Genomic DNA, 20,098 nt, shown 5'->3' with positions numbered 1-20,098 from the left:
TGTTTTGACGTGTGTCGAAAATGTGTAGGCATGTAGAACATAATAAAAAACGTTCATTGAGTCATGCGGTTGGCGATGTAGCGTGATACGCGTGAGGTGACCGCACTGTTGTTCTGGCCATTTCGGCAGATTTTGTGGCAAGTGGCAATTTTCCTTTAAAGGTTTACAGGATGGGAGCTATGCGATATCATTATAAATACCAAGAAAAACCAAATTACACATTTTTCCCCTGTAGCGGTAGCTTACTGTGACAGCACAACGTGATTATAATGTATTCAAACTTTTGGTCACACTGGATTAAATTTGTGAAAAGATAAAAGTTTCTAGTTGATTGTTTGTGTTGAGATAACGTCGCTTGATCTATAATGAATACATAACACCGTCTGTTTGTAATGTAATTATGTTACATTAGGGCTAATATGAAAACAATTATTGTAAATTACAATATTAAAAAAAGTAGGAAATTATGAAAATATATCAAAGCTTTGAAAAGTAAATAAATTATTAAGTACATTATGCTAGTAATAACAATAACACAATAAATAAAAATTTTGAAGTCAAGCAGGGTACACATTTTATATGAAAGCATATTCATTTCAGTACAAAGGATAGCACAAATATTTTTAATCTACGTAGAACAAAATTGATGATAACGTGTCGCTTATTAATAAGTAAATTGATGACGAAAAATTCGAGGTAGTCAGACAAATCTTCCCTGTTTCCGCAGACACAGAGGTGATCATCGGGCGAAGCTTAACCGAAGAGGCTTCATCATAGTAGTAATAAAATGACAATCCGTTTCCATTAGCCCGTTCTATCTAAAATTTGAGTTTCGCTACATTGGACTTGCTGCTGAATTACGCCTCGTCCAGACTAAGATGCATCTTGCCACCCTGGAGTTAGACTGTAGTACCGATGTGAAAAATCATAGTTTTAAGATAATTGAAACTAAAGATTTTAGCTACAAACCATAAAACAATGAAGATTATGTGGTAAATAAAGAGCCCAAAAACTGCCCTGATAGAACCAATGTCTGACAGTTACATAGATATGTATAGCAAATTATAAGTAATAAGTTTCGAGCCACGAATAAATTGTTGTAATTATTTTAATACAGACGAAGACTGAATAACTCCGGAACAAATTGAATTTAAATAAGACTGTTTTACCGTTAGATAGGGGGTTCAAGACCATTTACATTATTTCAAGATACTACAGACCGGTTCCAGGACGACGATCTTTTGAGAAAAAATTATACAAATGTCTGTATGCGATCATTCGTATGAAACCAACAGATGTTGCTCACACAAGCAAATACTGCTATCAAATAATTAAATATAGATAGTTTTACAAATTTACGCGCATTAATCAAAATAAGCATTGCTACTTACGATGAAACACTAAAAAATTTACCAGTATTTTCGTACAAGTTTTTCATGTGGCGGAATACGAAAAAAATGAACTTTTGAATGAAATCTTTTCAATGCTCTTACGCAAATATTTACAACTTTCAAAAAGGTTTTATACAATGTTCATTTGTTCTCGGATAGATGTAACTCTGTCTGGACTACATTTTTGCATTTTTTAATGTTCGAAAAGATCAATTATTCTATTTGAAATCCGCTCTAAATAAACATTTACAAATATTCTACATTTTGACCAACATTCTGTCATGGAAGGAGATGGGGCGAATTTCAAACTACAAGCATACATACATACAATATAATAATAACACTAATGTAAGATAGATGGATTGACTTGGTTTAATGGAAACGAACGAAATAAACCAAGTAATAGAAGAAATTGTAATTGTCAAAATATTGACGATGAGATGAAATTAATTACTGCGGATGACAAAATTTCAATGAAGACTCTTACACCAGCTGAAAACACATACACAGAAGCCATTTAGAGACCGATTCATCGATCAGCTGATTCACAAAGAGTACATAGATTATTTTACTTTGTGCTAAAGTAAACATGACTCGCGGACGAATCTCGGGACACATCGCAAGGCGAAGGTGGAGGGGCCTTTGCCGGAAAATAAATTCAGATAAAATTGATCATCGCGATCGTAATAATGTATGCACACGGATATTTGTAGACACGACGGGGTGATCCCTTCAAAACAGAACGCACTTCGATGAGAGGCGACGTCGGCGTCTGTTCTTCTCCAATTCCGCCGGCGGCTGATTTCTGATAATCCTTACAACCTGGAAATGAATACAAATTTAATTATTAATGGAGGTGTATTAACTTTGAGAGTACTGCTTTATGGTAGTGAGTCGTGACACTTTACGAAGATTCCGAGTAATCATATAGTACTAAGCTTTGAGTACTGATGCTTGCGGCGGAAACTAGGTTTGTGGCATAGTCGCGTGTTACGAATGCCTCACGAGTCTGAACCTGGCCTGCTTTTTCTTCAACTGAAACGGATTCCAGAATGCCACTAAATATCGTTCATAGGGAGTATACGTCAATACTGGGAAGACTAGTCAGAAGCATCAGCTCAAGGGTCAGATGTAGGATGTCACCTTTGTGTAAACCTAACTAAAACATTTTCATGACAAATTATAAATTCAAAGTGTTTAACTTGTGTTTATGCATGTCTTGGCTGCTCGAAACATGTTATCTTTGTGATTGCATATGATGTAATCTTTAAAATTCTGATTTTGTCACTTTCTTTAAAATGACATACAAAGGTAAAAGTATGAAAACTGTGCAATATAAAATAATTATACAGGGGTCCTCATTACCTGAGTCCCCGCAGTTACGAACTTGCAGGAATACGCAAAAAAAAAACAATGAAAACAAATAAAAAACACAAGCGCAATAGCTCAGAGTCAACTGTCACTTTCAATCCCACATTCCTACGCTATTTCTATCTTTTGTTGTGTTTTTCTTTTCTAAACGTGTCCCAATTAAACCCATTCACCAAGTAATTTTGGTCCCCATTTTAGGCGGATTCACTTTAAGAGGTATTTTTAGGTCCCAATTACCCTCGGAGGACCCCCTGTAAATACACCATTAATAAACTTTAATAATAGACCAATGGTTACTTTATCCGAGGTTTAATGAATAGATGCACACAATGCGGACTCATTGACCTATCTATATCTAATCTAACAAGTGTTGTTATTCTGCATTAATACACTTATACACACGGTAGTTGTCTTAATCAATAATCAGTAATAGGTAGATGTTTGTTTTGTTTTCAAATAAGGTAGGTACTACAAAAGAATAATCAAAGTGCAGACCTCATGAAATGCTGCGTCAACATTTAGAGGAGGATCTTTGGCGCTCGTTTCAATGTAAGGTATCGCCAGTTTGTGTGCCAGCTCCCGTCCCGCCTCCTCGGAGACTTTTCTCAGGTGCACCAAGTCCACTTTGTTCGCTACCAAAAGCATTGGATACACGTCTCTGGAAAAAGTAGCATTACATATTAATTCAAAAGCGATTAGATACCAGTCCTCCAAGGATAGCATGCGAGCGCCTTGGATCTTAGACACTGACTCATGAAATAAGCACTAGCCACTCAACTAGCGTAATAAAAATCCCTTTGTGAACGAAATACTATAATATATTTGCTCGTTATAAACGTTACTCGTTATATCAGAGAATAGGTATTTTTAAATCAGCGGTCAAATAACACAAAAAGTCGCAATTCAAACTAAAGTAGATTTTTTCCCAGAAACAAGCATGGCATTCATAAACTACAAAAGAAGTTGTTTATTGTAATGCACGCTGGTAGGTACAGTAAAATCAAAACAATAATGCGGTCAACAATAATGGGGCACCGTAATAAATGCCTGGCAGCCGATGACTGCGTATTCGTATGTATACGTACACATACAATCGACCGACCGCATTATTGTTTTGATTTTACTGTACCTACTGACTTCACAAGCCTTGGATTTTTTACATCAAATTTCAACTAAGTGTGGATACTTTTTCAATATTGTCGGCAAAAACACCAATTAGGTAGGTACTTAACACACTTAACCAGTGTCATAAACGTAATCCGATCCCGGCGGCATCTTGTCCGGTCGGATTTTATTGCTTAGGGTCGAAATGTTTTTAAACGATCGACACATTAACAGTTATAAGAAAATTTTTGACGATATGTTAGCTGGGTATATATCTGATAAGTAGCTTGTTATAAAAGTGAATAAATGTATGGAGAAAATCATAAACTAAAATGTCAACGAATATTTCCTCATTACATCCGAGATCTCGCTATATCCGTGATCGTAATAACCGAGTTCAACTGTTTTTGATGACGACAATCATCTTTTTTTACGTATGTATATGACGCAGGATTAATTTAATTTTGCTTTGAGAACATTACCGGTCTTATGCATATTGCATTTTTAGTGAAGTGTTTAAAGAAGTTGGGAAGTTCGATGCTCCATGCAATGGTTACTGACATCCAATGAACTTTAGAAGATAAAATTTTAACCGGTTCTATGCCTTCAGCGAGTTTTCTCACTCCATGAGGCTGTGATCGTCAGGCCGCACATACAAATTTCGCGAGTTATCTCGTCTGACTTTAACTCAAATTACTAGCTACTGTCGATTGATTTGCATAACCTACAAAATTAAACACATGTTGACATCTGTTTGAATAATTATGAAATACTAAGCCACAAATTATCGGTATTACAGCGATTGTAGTAAGAGCTTTGCTCTACATTCAACGTGTGCCATTAAAAATCTGCGGCCTGTCAGATACTGACATACAGTAAAACCTCGTTAGTAAGAACACTGATAATTCGAAATTCGCCGTAATTCGAAATTTTCGCAAAAAAAAGTCCCTTGAACATTAGTTTCATATAAAACCATACCTTTAAATCAAATTTCATAATTCGAAATGATTTCAGAGTCCTGGCATATAAAAATATTCAATAAATCGTAATAAAGTACACTATTTCATGAGCCAATCATTGAAAATTGTGACAGACTTTTCTTAAAACATCAAAAATTACTTATTTTATGAAGTTAATAAAAATAATCATGACATTTTATGACCCATTTCGGTAGGCACATCTATGATCGGAAACGAAATTAATGAAAATCAATTTTTTTTTTTCAAAATTTTAATAGTTTCCCCCCATACATTTCGTAATTCGAATTTTTTTTCGATTTATGGTCCCATGGAATTCGTATTAACGAGGTTTTACTGTAGTATTATCATGAGGCATAGAAAAGGTTAAAACTTAAATGGAGATTCACACCGATGGTATTTTTCAAAGTTACATGCAAAATCTGACAGAATAATATAGAAATATGCCCACCTGTCTTTAACGCGTAATATTTGTGTATGGAAGTTCCCAATATTCTCATAGCTCTGCTTATCGGTAACCGAGTAGACCAGCAAAAATCCGTCTCCTTTTCTCATGTACTGCTCCCTCATTGCACTGAACTCTTCTTGCCCCGCTGTGTCTAATACTGTAACAAATATAAATGGTATATTACTTAATATGTATTATACATATCACTATAAATAGGTCAACTATCAAATACTTGAATAACACTTCCAAATAATCTAAATTCACTTTGAAAATGAATTGTCGATTCACACAACTTATAGATGCTTCCTCGCAAAATTACGTTCAGCGACGAGGCTCATTTTTTGCTTAGGACGATACATCAGTGAAACGGCAAATAATTTTCAACTATAGGCGCAACGAAATTTTGGATTCGCTGGCATTCGGAGAGTGAACGTCGAGGTGTCAATACGTCAATTTGTTTCGTGATGGCGACGGGGGTATTATTTCTTAAATCGTGTAAAGATGACTAAAAATGTTACCCATTTACTTGAAAAAGAAAACATGTCAATGAATATATTATTATTGTTACTAATAGAACAATAAACAGAACATTAAATGAACGCATGTTGGATTTACATGACAAATTATATTTCGTTGGGCATGCGTCATTTGCACCCGCGACCCGCAATCCGCGCATCGCCTACCCACAATCTTTTTAGACCATGCCTCAACTGAGGTATAGCCTTAATAGGTTTGTTAATAACCAGTATTGCGGCATGTAGAGTGAAAACAATCAGAGGAGACCCTACAGACTCAATTACATGCACAAAATGCACAGATTGGTGCAGTTTACACGCTGGTGGCATCATCAGACGTTGTTTCTAATTAATTACAAGATAAAAAGAACTTTTTATATACATTTTTAAATTTCCTGTTGAATTATTATGCTCAATATGCTCAAAGTTGTACTCGATATGAAGTAAATAAAAAACAAACAAACAATAATATAGAATACTGAAATGTCATTTTGATTTCCATAGTAACGCACGTATATATTAATAATTTAGTTGCTAGGACCACCCCTTAGCAACCAATAAGAGTCTTTTACTTTTTACGGATTTTTCTGAAATAACTTTGGTATCGTGTTCTGATATATTCTAAAAGTTTCAAATGTCTAGCTAGTTGATAAGTTAGTTAAAAATCGATTGCAAGATTTGTACTGGACAAACAACCACCGGATTAACAAGAATACGAGCTAATAAAAATGTTGTAAAAAAGAGGCCGGAGCTCACGTTACGGTCAATGAGATCGTTACCAGACCATGTTTTTTTTTTTTTTTTTTTTTAATATAGATGACATTGATCTGGACGAGATGTGGTTTCAACATGACAGCGCTATGTGCCATATGGCGACTGCAACCATTAACTTGTTAAAATCAAAATTTGGCGATAAGTTGATTTTGAGAAACGGACCTGTCAAGGTCATGCGATTTGATACCTCTGGATTATTTGCTGTTGGGTTACATGAAGTCACTGGTTTATGGTGATGAACTAGCAATAATTGATGCCATGGAAGGCGACATTGTTCGTGTTATATGGCCAGCAGTGCTCGAAAAGGGTCTTGTGACTGGTTGCCGCCGTCGCGGGCTGCCATCTGTCAGTGAACGCAGTGTTGCCAACCGAACTATAATTATAGTACATTTTAGTCCGCGTACTATTAAAAAGTATAGTAGGTACGTCAAAAATACCACAATTTTGATAAAATGGGATTAATTGAATTTGCCGGTCAGCATATTTTTACATTTTCAACACGTCCTATAATTTTTGCCAAAATACTACCATTTCTTAAACCGCGTACTATAATTCGATGACAAAAAGATAGCTGAATTTAACAATGGCGACTGACAGCCAAAGACGGCGGACGACCAGTCACAAGCACCCTCGAAAATGTAGCCCAAAATTGGACGTCCAGAATGCGCTTCATCAAGAACAGGGTGGTCATAACCTACCCGAAATCATTTTAAAATGTTAATGTCATGAGTTATTTTTTACAATTTCAAGTTCTATCCGGCTTAAAAATACCGTTTAGTATGGATTCTAACAAAACTACAACAAAACACAGGTATAAGAAGCATACTAACCATCTAAAACACACCATTGGCCGTCGACCTCTGTATGCTGGATATAACTATCTTCGATTGTGGGGTCATAGTCTGTTACGAAAAGCTTTTGAAAAAACTGGATGGTTATTGCACTTTTCCCTACACCTCCATCGCCGACGACAACCAGCTTTACTTTCGGTAAATTATCGTTCGGAGGGCCAGGCCGCGTCATTTTCGATCCTTATTTTCCTTTACTGTTCTACAAAACCCCAAGGGCTGTTTTCGGATCCAAGTGAAATATCAAAAATTATTATCTGAAAATGAAATAAATCATTGTCAAACCATATTAAACATAACATTCACGGATGTGTCAGATTTAAAACATGTTTGCAATTCGCCTGAAATATGTTTTCATCGCAAATAAAGTCATCGCTCCGACATGATGCTTTAGGTTGGTACTAGAACAACATGACCGTGCGGAGTGACGCTCGTAGATATCCTTTGGAGTTAATTATTGCATTTATAAATCACACAGTGAATATAATGGACCGTCAGATTGTAAACAAAAAGAAAAAGGCAGTCACCTCATGATTTTTGTGTTGTTTTTTGGTGAATCACCGTTACTTGCGGAAAAGTACCGCTTTTCAATGCTGATTTTGCTGCCTTGCTGCAATGGTCGGAGGTTAGTAACAAATTGCTGTTTTATTAAATAAACTTGACGGCACGAAATGAGGTCAGAGGTGTTCGAAAAAGCGCAAATCGTAGCAACTTCAATTATGGCGTAGACTTTCGTAGCAGAAAATTTCGGAGCTTTTTACATTTTCCGACACGTGTATTTATTTTGTACAATTGATATAAATCTATATTTTGTATTTATTAATTTAGTGTGTAAGAATGTAAAATAATAGAAAAATATTTATTTTATTCGTCGTTGCCCACAGAAAGCCGTAGTAGTGTATCTTTCAATCATGGAAAAATGGATTTAATAATATCGACGTATCTTTACATAGGTAGGTAGGTACCTACCACAATCTATTGAGTACCTACCATAATAAAATACGAGCCGAGTAAAATTTTATTTCAAATTTCCAAAAAAATCTAATCCTATAAGTTTAGTACAAAGTACATAATATCGATGATCTAATAGTAATACCATGTATCTGACATATATGACGAAAATTACTTTTTGACCGAGGTACTAAAAACAACAAAAATACTGTCCATCGACTGCGAAATTGTCGTATCTGTAGTTATTTTAACAAAAATGATACAGCCATTTTAGTAATTTTCCGTATCTGAACATTGCAGAAATTTAATAAACCTGTAATAGCCCGTATCTTGCCTCTGAGCTGTCAAGCGTGTTGCATGACATAATAATAAGTTGAATTCTATCTCAAAATGTCACATTCGAAGTTCGAACAGTGTTGCCATATTTTGAAAGTGGAATTATAATACAGTGCCTTCAAAATTATAGTATTTCGGCAAAAAATATAGTACGCGTTGAGTGACCAATAATTTTCTGCATTTTCAAAAAATTAAACGTGGGGTAATTAACGTTTTGTTTTTTTAGGCAAAATATCCATGAAAGGTAAGTAACGTCTCGTTTTTTTAGACAAAATTCAAATGTTAAGTCAGTGGTTTCCAAACTTTATGCTACTACACCTGCCTTTTAAAAAAATCTATTCTAGGCGCCTTCCTCCCCTTATTTCATTAAATAATACAGACACCTTTTTAAATAGTCAACAATGTACCTACTTACGAATATAAAAATGAAAAAAAAATTGATGAATGTGCTTGTTTATTTGCACAATCAATTTAAATAGTTGTCAATCCAAATTCATCTTCGTTCATTGACAAATGGATTCTATCATGGACCCCACATCCTGAGCGGACCTCCCGGGTCAGGATTTTTCAACCACATATTTAATAGTTTCGAAACAACGAAAAATTTGCTATTAATAAAATTATGTGAAAAATGCATTAGCAAACTAACCAAGAACTCAGTAAATAGATTTTTGTTTGCTTCAATATATCTGGCGTAGAAATCATTTAAAAATGGAGACATGGCGAACTTTTTTTTTGTCATTTTGATTTCCTAAGCTCCAATTTTTTACGAATGCCTTCACTTTGTCGTTTTAAATCAGTGAATGCATTAGTTGTCCTTGGATTGATTTATTCACTCATTTCTCTTAATTTCTACCAAATAGACAAGTTTAACAACAAAATTATCGTTCCTAAACAAATTTGCCTCAAATTTCAACATTATGATTAATTTGACCCTTTTATTTCATTTTTTACGAGATAGCCATTGCGCTTCACAATAGTATAGAAGTGATGGATTATAAAATTAGTCTCCATATTTGCAGAAATGTTTGCAAACAACCTTTTATAGGACTGTTTTTTTGTGTAGTTTATAACTAGCGGCCGTTTTATAAACTGTGCATTGGCAAACTGCAAACCTGTGGCTACATTAATTGTGTTAGCTTTTTCGCGCCTCCCTTTGCAACACTCCGCGCCTCCTAGTTTGAAAATCGCTGTGTTAAGTAATTAACGGCACCTTTTTTTAGACATGGGGATTATTTTTTTTTTGATTCTCACGGATTATTTTGGCGTGGTTGTTTCTCTTCTATTGGCAACTTTTTTTCCGATTTCTCAAAATTGTAGTATTTTGGGCGTACTATACCTGTTTTATATAGTACATAGTACGCAGACGAAAATTATAGTACAAATACTATAATTATAGTACGGTTGGCAACAGTGATGCGTATACAAATGGTTTAGTGCAGTGGTCGGCAAACCGCGGCTCGCGAGCCACATGCGGCTCTACCACAAATGCCCTTTGCCCTATTTGACATGGCTACAAAGAAGAAGCAAAGAAAATCGGATGGCGAAAACCGTGAATTTAAAGTTGAATGGACCGAGACTTTCGCGTTTATTCAAAACTTAAATGGCCTACCGACCTGTATTATTTGTCGGGAAAAATTGGCGCATAACACGAAGTCAAATTCGAAGGGACACTTTACAACTAAACATGCGTCATTTAGCACTAAATATCTTGTAGGTGATGCAAGGAAGAAAGCAGTTGAGGAACTTTAGAAGAGTCAAGAAAAATCAAGTAGTCAAGAAAAATACAATCTTCCAACAATCTTAATATTGCATGTTTTGTGGTTAGTAAAGAGATTTCTAAGAGAGGCAATCAAGAGTAAATTGAGAAGTCGTCTTATTGATGAGAACTTTTTATGTTACGGGTTATTGGCATGCTATGTAGTTACAACATGTGTGTGCTATTGACAGTCAGATACGGGATATTAAATATTTAGTCTTTTTAGTTTCCTGCACAATTTGTAAAAAATCACTTACGGGATATTAACATTAGACCATCGATGTATTAGTTTTGTTTACATTTTATGTTAGATAATAATAATATTCCACCAATCGAATTAAATACTTATGCGACCATCGCATACAAAATCACCACTTACGATGTTTCAAATTTAATTAAATGGCACGTCGCGTGATAAAATGAAAAACGGCACTGAAATTCGAGCGCGTGGACGCAGGTTTCTTCATTCCTTGATTAGACGCGTAGATACGTGCCTGTCTTTAAGATACCAATATTTGCAACTTAGACCCGTTTCACAGCTGACACTTGTGGCAAGCCACTGGCCGCATTTATATATAAATGAACGCGACACTCGTGTGTCCCCGTCTGAACGCGCCCATTCAGTTATGTGTAAATGCGGCCGCTCGCCACGCCGGTGGCTTGCCACAGGTGTCCCGTGTGAAACGGCTCTTAGATTGCATCATATGCAATGATATGATATGAAATGATATTATCATACAGTATCTATAGATAATAATACGTCATAATATAATACAGTAGTAAATCTACGGAAAAGAGGCTATGGCCCAGAACGATACCATTTAAATACGGTCAAGACACGCCCATTGTGACACGATTATTATCACATCTGATGGTGTGTATCGCTAAGTTAATCCAGATGGTTCTGCGTAAGTTCACAAGGTATACGTTTATCTTTACTCGGTGAAAAATGTCAACTGAGATTGGGTTGCCTAGGTACAGTATCCATACATAAATAATACGTTATATAGTAGTACGTCGGCTCTCACATCTAAACAAGTCTCGTCTGGCCATAAATCAAACCTTCTAGGAACATCGCTCCGATATTGCATATGAAGACTGCCCACATAAGCATCAAGCGACAATAGCGTGTAACCTCTTGAATCGTGGATATATTGGAATGCAACGACGGGCGAGCCGGCAAAGAAATGACCAATTCGGAGGTGGGCGTATGCGTTCTGGCGGCTTCGACTCGCAGCCCGAGACGCATATGATTTGTTGCTAGCAGTACTAAATATTTTTTTCAAACTAAACAGTCGCATTCCACCAATGTGCGGAGTTCCATTTGGCAACGTGTGTTTTGTAAATAACGATGACGTCACATCGACGTAGTCGTTTCGTTTCTGGGCCACTGCATTTTTTTTTGGTAGATTTACTGCCTGCTCTATGACGTATTATTATGCATGGATGCTGTAGAGTGCTATAGGATATAGGCTTCTTAAAGATAGGCGCGTATCTTACGGACTTACTTGCCCTAAGTATTGTTCTGCATAGCGCTTTATTTTTAAATTTAGACCCTGGGTATATTATTATCAAACTCTATAATTTAAATTTTCCCTTTTCCATTGTTTCTACTACTATTTTTATCTATTGATAGTTGCTCACAATGTTTCCCCAACATTTCCCAACACCTTTCGTTAACAAGCGTAAATTGACTGCATCTGTATGTAATGTAAGGTGGTAAGGGGGCTGTCATAGCGACGCAGCCGACTACTGAGTACGTGGTCTATGAATTTGGATAGGGTGCCAGAAAATCTTGACTATCTGGACTTCTCAACGTGTGGTTTCAATTAAAAAAAAAATAACCAACGTTCCGTCAAATTTTTCTATTGTGTGTGCGGATCATCAACGCATCTGAGCAGTGGCGTAACTACGGTTGGGTAAATTTACACCCCCCCCCCCACAAACAACTTATATTTTTAAGGTATTTATTAATTTCAGTGATTTGAGTGAGTGACGGGACGGATATAGTGATCCCGCTCGACGTAAAACTTTACTTGCGTGCTCGCGTTAGTCGCACTTGACCTTCGCCTTCCGAGAAATAAGTCGAAGAATTGTGCATGTGATGGTTTCGTGCATTCGAGTAAAACTAAAATCTGGCACAGGAAACTTTCTTTTACAATATTTTTGTGTGAGGACCGTGCGGGGGATGAAAACATGTGTGCGCGCGCACACCTTACAGGGAACATTGAAAACAACTATGAAAAATATGGTGATTCCTGATGTTTGATGAAGATGATTTGTGGCCATATGTTTGACTTAGAGGGCCAATACGTTCGAACGATAATTATTATGGATCATTAATTAATTGCATTGGTGTAACTGTAATAATAATTCATGTCGTCATCATCATCCGCGGTCAATACACTTCGATGCAGTCTCATATTATAGTTCCTTCCACTTGTGTCGGTCCCTAGTTCTATGCTGCCACGTACATCCGCCGGAATTGGTGAGTTAGTCGATCCAGTCGGTTTTTGGACGGCCTTGTGGTCGTTTAATGACCCTTAGGTACTATTAAAATACTTTTGTCCAGTGGTTATCAAAATGTCTGACTCAGCGCCATTTCGTCAGCTTGGCGACCTCTATCACACCTGCTTCCTTACCCATTGCTTTTGTAGGTCTTTCGCGATATACCCAGCAAGCATCGTATCATGTCACGTTGCGCTACTTGTAGTTTTTGGATTTATCTTACATTTATCCACATAAAATAGAATTAATAATCTCAGTCGATAATAAAGCACTCGTCACAAAAACCGTTGACATAAATTTACAGTAACTGAACGCATCATATTATTATATTATCATAGATTATATGAGTAGTCGATATCAAACCGTTCAATCAAGCAGTTCACAAATAATCTCTCAATTGGATAATCGTTCCTCGCATACTGTGTTTGTCCACAATGTACATAAAACTACCAAAATAATAAAGCCATATTATCATGTTATATTAAAATAGACACAAACAGTTCTGTTTTTTAATCAAATATGTAGCCATATAAAAAAAAAACTAAACTTAGTAATTAGTAATTACTTTTTATCTTCGAGACATTTAATTGGCTGTCCACTCGAATTATTAAAAATTATACTGTAATCTACTTTTATCAAATGTTATTTATCGTAAACAATTATTGGCCTATATACAATTTATTATTTTGTATTATCAGAGATAAACAATTTTCTTCAATATCACAGCAAGAAAATTAGATATAGTTTTCCAAGAAGCAAGTAATACAGTTGTTAATAGAAAAGCTATCGGTGCCACTGTAGATGGTTTGGGAATCGCTGGTTGCTAGTTGACAAGCGCCAGGGGCGTCATACATGTTGAGGGCCATTTAGCCCTTACGTCACACAATATTGATCAATCGCCGACCCTCCTGCTTGCAGAATTATGGGGAGCAATGATGGGGAAGGGGGATGCTGTACTGCAACTGCAGCTATCTGCTTCCTACTTGCATGCTGTAAAAGAATACAGACTCTTAAACTTTTGTCATTCGCGACTCATTTTTCATTCGTGATTTATATTTTAGTGTTTCGCAAATCAGTCCTCATATTTTTCTTCTACGATATTCTTCGGCAACTTTGTAATTATTGGCGTGATGTGTGAGTATTCCTATTTGTGTATTGAATCTTGAAAACGTGGACCTCTGAGCTCATTCTTTAGTTAACTATTTCTTTTATTCAACGAATAATTCACAAGATTCAAGAATGTACCATTCTTATTATTGAACATACGTAATTTTGAAAAACACTTTCTGAGAAAATAAAAAACCGATTGCCAAAGTAGCTTGATTTAGATTTAGAAGAACGCTGATGAGTAGGTATTAAAAAAGGCCAATAGTTAAAATTTGTCGCAATTAGTATGTCACTGCGTAGCATAGAGGTAAATGCGACGGACGGGGCGTAAACCAAGGAGATGCAGGGTTCGATTCCATGCCGGGGTGGCTTACTTTTTTCAAAAAGATTTTTTCTATTGGTTATAATATATTTTCTCAGAAAGTGTTTTTCAAAATTATGTATGTTCATTCTTTAGTCTTTGACATTTAACACGACTCTTGTCCCTGTTCACATCATCTTCCCAATGAATCTGTGGCCTCCCGTATGATATACTCCCTCCTAGCTTCCATTAAATTACCGACCAGTTCTTCAGAAGTAATGAAGGCCGTTGCTTATAAATTGGGTGATTATAATGTAAACTGGTTATTTTAATTTAAAAAAATACCAAGTTTATATTATTAATTTAAAACCCGGTTCGGTAAAACCAAGACAATGCGAGGTTTTCGAGCATTATTGTACAATTTATTTAGGTAGTAACAAACCGCCCTTTGGTGTTAGACGCATACGGGGAAGAATCACAGGAAAGAGGGGCAAAGTGTATTTTATGGGTGGTTGCTTTAGGAGTAGGTAACACGATTTATTGGGGCACAATAGAAATTTTGTTTGATGGCACATTCCTTAAGCTCATCGGTGCATGGTTGCAGCATCAGTCCCGTATGGCTACGTCTCGGGACGGAATGAGCACCTTCTTTCAGATATGTTTATAGCGTAATAGAAGGCGGCCGCACATATCCACGACTGTACATACATGACGGGTGGTGCGGGAAAAGTATTTGGAGAAGAACGCGTCTTGGTTTGACAGGGAAGTTCGGAACTGAATTCAAATACTATTCAGTTCAAATGAGGGTGAATAGACTCTGGGAATCGTTAACCGAAATTTATGACGAATGGGTTTTTACGTACTTGCGCAGGCGGGAGACGGATCCAAAGAGGTGTCTTCATAAAAAGAAGGTGTTGGTAGATACTTTTCAAGTACATTATTTAATAAATTACTGTTTCTTTATCTTGTAATAATTAGTCTCTAAAATTAGGATGACGTGTTTAGACTGAACCAGTCTCGGAAGATTCTTCAACCAGACAGTTTACAGATTGTCAGGACTTTCTTTACCATAAGAATGTATTTAGCTACAGAAATGCACTCATAGACTCTACTTCCTGCGATTTGTGGTTGCGTCTAGCTGTCGTAGTGTGGGACGAGCATGTCTGCGTGCATACGAAATCACAGGTGTGTGTGAGCATCATGGCCCCCATAAGGGGGGCTGATAGGGCTCTAGCCTGGGCCCAGCGTGGCGGGGTGACCTGATAAGTGAGATAAACACACATCACAAATTTGCTCTAATGCTCGAATGTCGTGCTATTTTGCCTGAAGAGTATTAACATTTTAAAATATTTAGTTGTGTCATGCAATTTTTGATTATTGTATATTGTTATTCGATAACTCCATAATTCAAGTGGATTTATTCAATAATACAAAAAATCGCTAAATAGGGAACTGAAATACCCAACGGGTAAGGAGTAGCAGGTAACCGATCTCCAGTAAGGAAGAACCCGGGATAAACTTAAACATGTGTCAAGAATATACGTCATACGTCGAATATGTACTGACAACAAACTGCTCTCGGTTTATTTATTGACGCTCATTTAATATTGGTGTATCTGTATTACATACACTATTGCAAGTGCATAATGCTTGTTTAATTTTCGCAGGACACTCACACATTCAAAACCCTGCATCAAAATGTAGCGTATTGAATATAGCCTGTCGGATTTCTATCTATTATCATTCTGTTCTGTGTCTCTAAAATACACCGAATACCCTTAATTTCACCTGAAAAACTATTTACAAAACGCTTATGCAGAGAGTCCCATTGCCTTTAACCCTAGCGATGGGTTGGCGGGCCTGCCAAAGATCCTGGCCTAGGGGCCCGCTTCAGGATATGGGGGCCGTGGTGAGCATGCCCATCAGTTAATTCGGCGAGTTGTTGTAAATTATTATTATGTTGCAATTTGCAATGATGATATTTTTATTTGTATGCATCGATGGTTTCTGTTTGAATTTGAATGGGGTATATTATTCAAAATTGATCCAATTTTCGACTGCTTTTTGTAAATAGGTACATTTCTTTCAAAAAAACGTCTCTCAATAAATTTGTTCACGTTTTTCAAAGGCTTTCAGGACATAAAAGCATTGCATTTTGGAAGGGCGCCGATGGGAATTGTTCAAGATGAGAGCGAGGTATGGACTTAGCTGTAAAGGCACAGCTGTTTTAGGGGAAACGAAAAATGGTTTCCCGAATGGGTAGGCACATTAAAAATAAGAAAAAACATTATTTTTGCTATTCCTTTGATACGTTGATAATATTTATTTAGTATGTTAACACAGAACAGATAATAAATAGAATTCCGATAGGCTATATACCAATGCAGTAAATTTTGACGCAGGGTTTTGAATGTGAGTGTCCTACAAAAATAAACCACGCATTATCGTTATCGGCACTACAACCCAATGTGGGTCTTGGCCGCCTCCAGGAAACGTCTCCACTCCCCTCTGTCTGACGCAAGCTCCCTCCACCGCTTTAGTCTCAGGGATGCTGTGTCTCTTTCTATACAGTCCAGCCACCGCAGTCTAGGTCTCCCGACCCTCCTTTTCCCTTCTGGTCTGTTGAAGAGAAGCCTCTTTGGTTGTTGGGTGTCTTCCATCCTTGAGACATGGCCTGCCCAAAGAAGTCGCCCCACTTTCTCTGTGACTATAGGGGGATCTTCATACAACGCATATAATTCATGGTTGTACCTTCCTCGCCACGTGCCATCCTCCTCACATATAGCTCCGAAGGCTCTTCGAACCACGCATTATAGACGTGCAATAGTATGTATAATACACCAATATTAAATGAGCATCAATGTATAAACCCAGTAGTCAGTTAGTATTCGACGTATGACGTATTCTTGACAAGTGTTTAAATTTATCCCGTATCCTTCCTTACTCGAGATCGGTTGCCTGCTTCTCCTTACCTGTTAGGTATTTCAGTTCCCATTATTTCTTATTTCCGAGTTCCCTGTAGGTAAATAACACAGATCAAAAGAGTGATTGGTAGTATGGGATATATTGCAGGTTACGGGAGATGTACCTAGTTGTCAAATCGAGACATAGGCTTTAAGTTTACATGTTTATAATATTATCTTAAAAAATGTACTTAAGGGCGGACGTGCTCAGCGTGGGTCAAAATGGAGCTTTTTTCTATTTTCAAAGCATGATCCTGGACATTTCTTAAACGTTGTAGATAATCTATTTATATAATTTTGAAGACTTATTATCCTTTATATTTATTTTAAACATTTGATGAGTGCATAAAGTATTTTTATTACATAAAATAGTATTCTTTTAAACCTCTCGCTCTAATGTTTTAGAATATAGTCATATTTCAGTACATAAATGTGCAGTGGTGTTAAGATTTTTTACATTTATTAATTTTTAAACGCATTTATAAAACTATCAGTATAATTTATGTCGACATTATTATAGTGAAGTATTTAGGATAAAAAATTATATTGAAAATCTCTGTGATCCCAAATTTGACAAGAATTAGGCATTTTATTATTCAAAAATGGGCAAGATTTGCAAATTTGAAGATAATAATTCTAAAGATACTCATTATAAGCTATGTCTTTGGCCATTCAAGTGTGATAAACATCCTACGAATAATGATTGCTTTATAATAATTATTGACCTAAGAAAAAGGTAGTATTTTTTTGAAATACGCCATTTCTTTTGGCATTTCCCAGTGGTTAAGCTACAACATACGGCCGTAGCCATAAATTGACAAACTATAATTGAAGTAGGGAGTAAAATGATGTTAACGTGCGTGTTTGTATGTAACATGTATCAACTTACTTATGAAACGTAATACCATCTTCTTGCTTATCAGTACGGCTACCACATTTTAATACAACACACAGAACCATCTTTTCTACTTAATTAACTAAAAATATTTACCACTGACTTTATGTTTAACACAAAAAATAGCAATTTTAGCAACACGGTTATCGACGCTTAGTTAAGCAATAAGGTAAGATTTGGTGGCTACACCGTAGCAAACCATCTCCCACATCTGTAAACCTTTTATCTTACTCTAGCGCGTGTCGCAGAGATTATAAGGGTGCCGAATACTTTCTCACTCGCACTTATCCATTGTTTTTGTTCAGGCCTTGACTACCTCTCATTCAGACCCATTGTCTTGGTCTCAAAATTAAATTTATGGTCTGTGTTCATCAAGTGCTCAGTAGTTTCTGACATCGTGTAGTGTGTATCAGATAAGCTGTTGCGGATGCCCGAAGAAGTATATAGGAAATTTTTTTCGAACGGTAAAAAAACGTGTGATTGAACGCGAGAGGGCATACTGATCAAAACACTGTACATTGGTACATAATTTTGAAAACACTTCTGAGAAAATAATATATAACCAATAGAAAAAAAAAACATTTTTTTAATACGACACCCAGCAGGAATCGAACCTGCGTCTCTCGGGATTCGCGCCCACGCACATCAGCCACAATGCTATAGGTAGCCTATCTAATTACGACAAATTTTAATTAATGTCTCTTACAATACTCTCTGAAGCGCTTGCCAAATTGAGTTACTATTGGCAATCAGCTTTTCTATTTTATACCAAAGCATGTATTAATTAGATACTTTATTTAATTACAACCGACGTCACATTTTTTTGTTGAACTTGCTAGTAATTTAATTAACTATTTTTTTTATTCAACGAATAATTCACAAAATTTAAGAATTTAACAATATTGTTACCTCTCAGTTTATCCCCTATTTTTTATCTATACTATAAATTGTACTTTCTTAAAGCACATCCAGAAGTTGACCCACTTATTTTTGTGTTCCCTGCAACCATCCTTATCGAAGATGCTGGACCTTAGTAAAAACTTATTTATTGACCATTCAGCAGCTGATTGGGTTTATGGATAGTATTGTGACGATGTAAAAATATTATAAAACAATACCTACAGACGTCTTTATATTATTATTATTATACATATTTGATGATTTTCAATATTTGTATTGCTCCCTTTACGACATTAAGGTTGCCGACCTCTGAATAGAATAATATAGTGATTGATTTCGTCGTGTGTTTTATGCCAGTTCTCAGTGACGTTTCTTTTGACAATGACAAACTGCCGCCATATAAATACAAACACACACACTATCAATAAAAGAAAAGTTATTGTAAATGACACGGCGGTATCTCCGTTCCGAAAATATTACAAAATAGCGCCATTTTAACCACGCGTACGCCATAAAATATGTAATGTGGTACATTTGTTTGTGCCGTAAAAGATAGGAAACTTCCATTCTTCAGAGATTCGCATTAATTTATCATACCATATCTTGTAACTTTTATGATATGTCGTTTTTGCGAGGAATACTTTTTTTATTTTTTGTTCTGAGTGGGTATAACATGGCGCATAGCAGAATTGTTTCAATCTGTTTCTGCTCGAGAATATTATAAGTAGGTATATTTTAGTACAGGGTTTCCCAAACTTTTTCTGCAATGGAACACTTCGCGAACCCGGAAATTTTAACGGAACACTCAGTTTATTTTGTAGGTAATTTATTAGCGCAGCTAACCTTTCTACAAATTTGGGCAACTGTCGTTAAACTGATAAGACATGTAAGCCGGTCAGTTAAAAATCTTTTTCATGCGCACGGTGTGAGAAAAGATGGTCCTCCGTCTG

The 20,098-nt window shown here is 36.2% G+C and overlaps 2 protein-coding genes across 2 annotated transcripts in view; one reads left to right on the top strand and one right to left on the bottom strand.

Moving 5' to 3' along the window:
- Positions 1-553: 553 nt before the first annotated feature.
- On the bottom strand, positions 554-8,059 carry LOC147073624 (ras-related protein M-Ras-like). The gene is made up of 5 exons (XM_085944966.1): positions 7,956-8,059; positions 7,411-7,685; positions 5,295-5,448; positions 3,258-3,420; positions 554-2,213 (listed from the first exon to the last, which is right to left on the bottom strand). The coding sequence occupies exons 2-5, from the start codon at positions 7,601-7,603 to the stop codon at positions 2,124-2,126; spliced, it is 600 nt and encodes a 199-aa protein (XP_085801092.1). The 5' UTR covers positions 7,604-7,685; positions 7,956-8,059; the 3' UTR covers positions 554-2,123.
- LOC147073623 (uncharacterized) overlaps positions 7,829-20,098 on the top strand; it is a 200,806-nt gene continuing 188,536 nt past the window's right edge. Inside the window, exon 1 of the mRNA XM_085944963.1 lies at positions 7,829-8,053. Coding sequence (XP_085801089.1) covers positions 8,044-8,053 — 10 coding nt within the window. The 5' untranslated portion in view covers positions 7,829-8,043. The remainder of the gene's footprint in view (positions 8,054-20,098) is intronic.

The sequence above is a fragment of the Rhyacophila brunnea genome, unplaced genomic scaffold (genome assembly GCF_057557595.1).
Source record: "Rhyacophila brunnea isolate RB1 unplaced genomic scaffold, BYU_Rbru_1.0 scaffold_17, whole genome shotgun sequence".
Lineage (NCBI taxonomy): Eukaryota > Metazoa > Arthropoda > Insecta > Trichoptera > Rhyacophilidae > Rhyacophila > Rhyacophila brunnea.
This window is presented reverse-complemented; position numbering and strand designations above follow the sequence as displayed.

Coding starts and splice junctions, on each gene's coding strand:
- LOC147073624 (XM_085944966.1), bottom strand. CDS start 7,603: ATGACGCGGCCTGGCCCTCCGAACGATAATTTACCGAAAGTAAAGCTG. Junction 5,449..7,410: donor CCAATGGTGTGTTTTAGATG/GTTAGTATGCTT, acceptor TATTTGTTACAG/TATTAGACACAGCGGGGCAA. Junction 3,421..5,294: donor ATATTACGCGTTAAAGACAG/GTGGGCATATTT, acceptor TACTTTTTCCAG/AGACGTGTATCCAATGCTTT.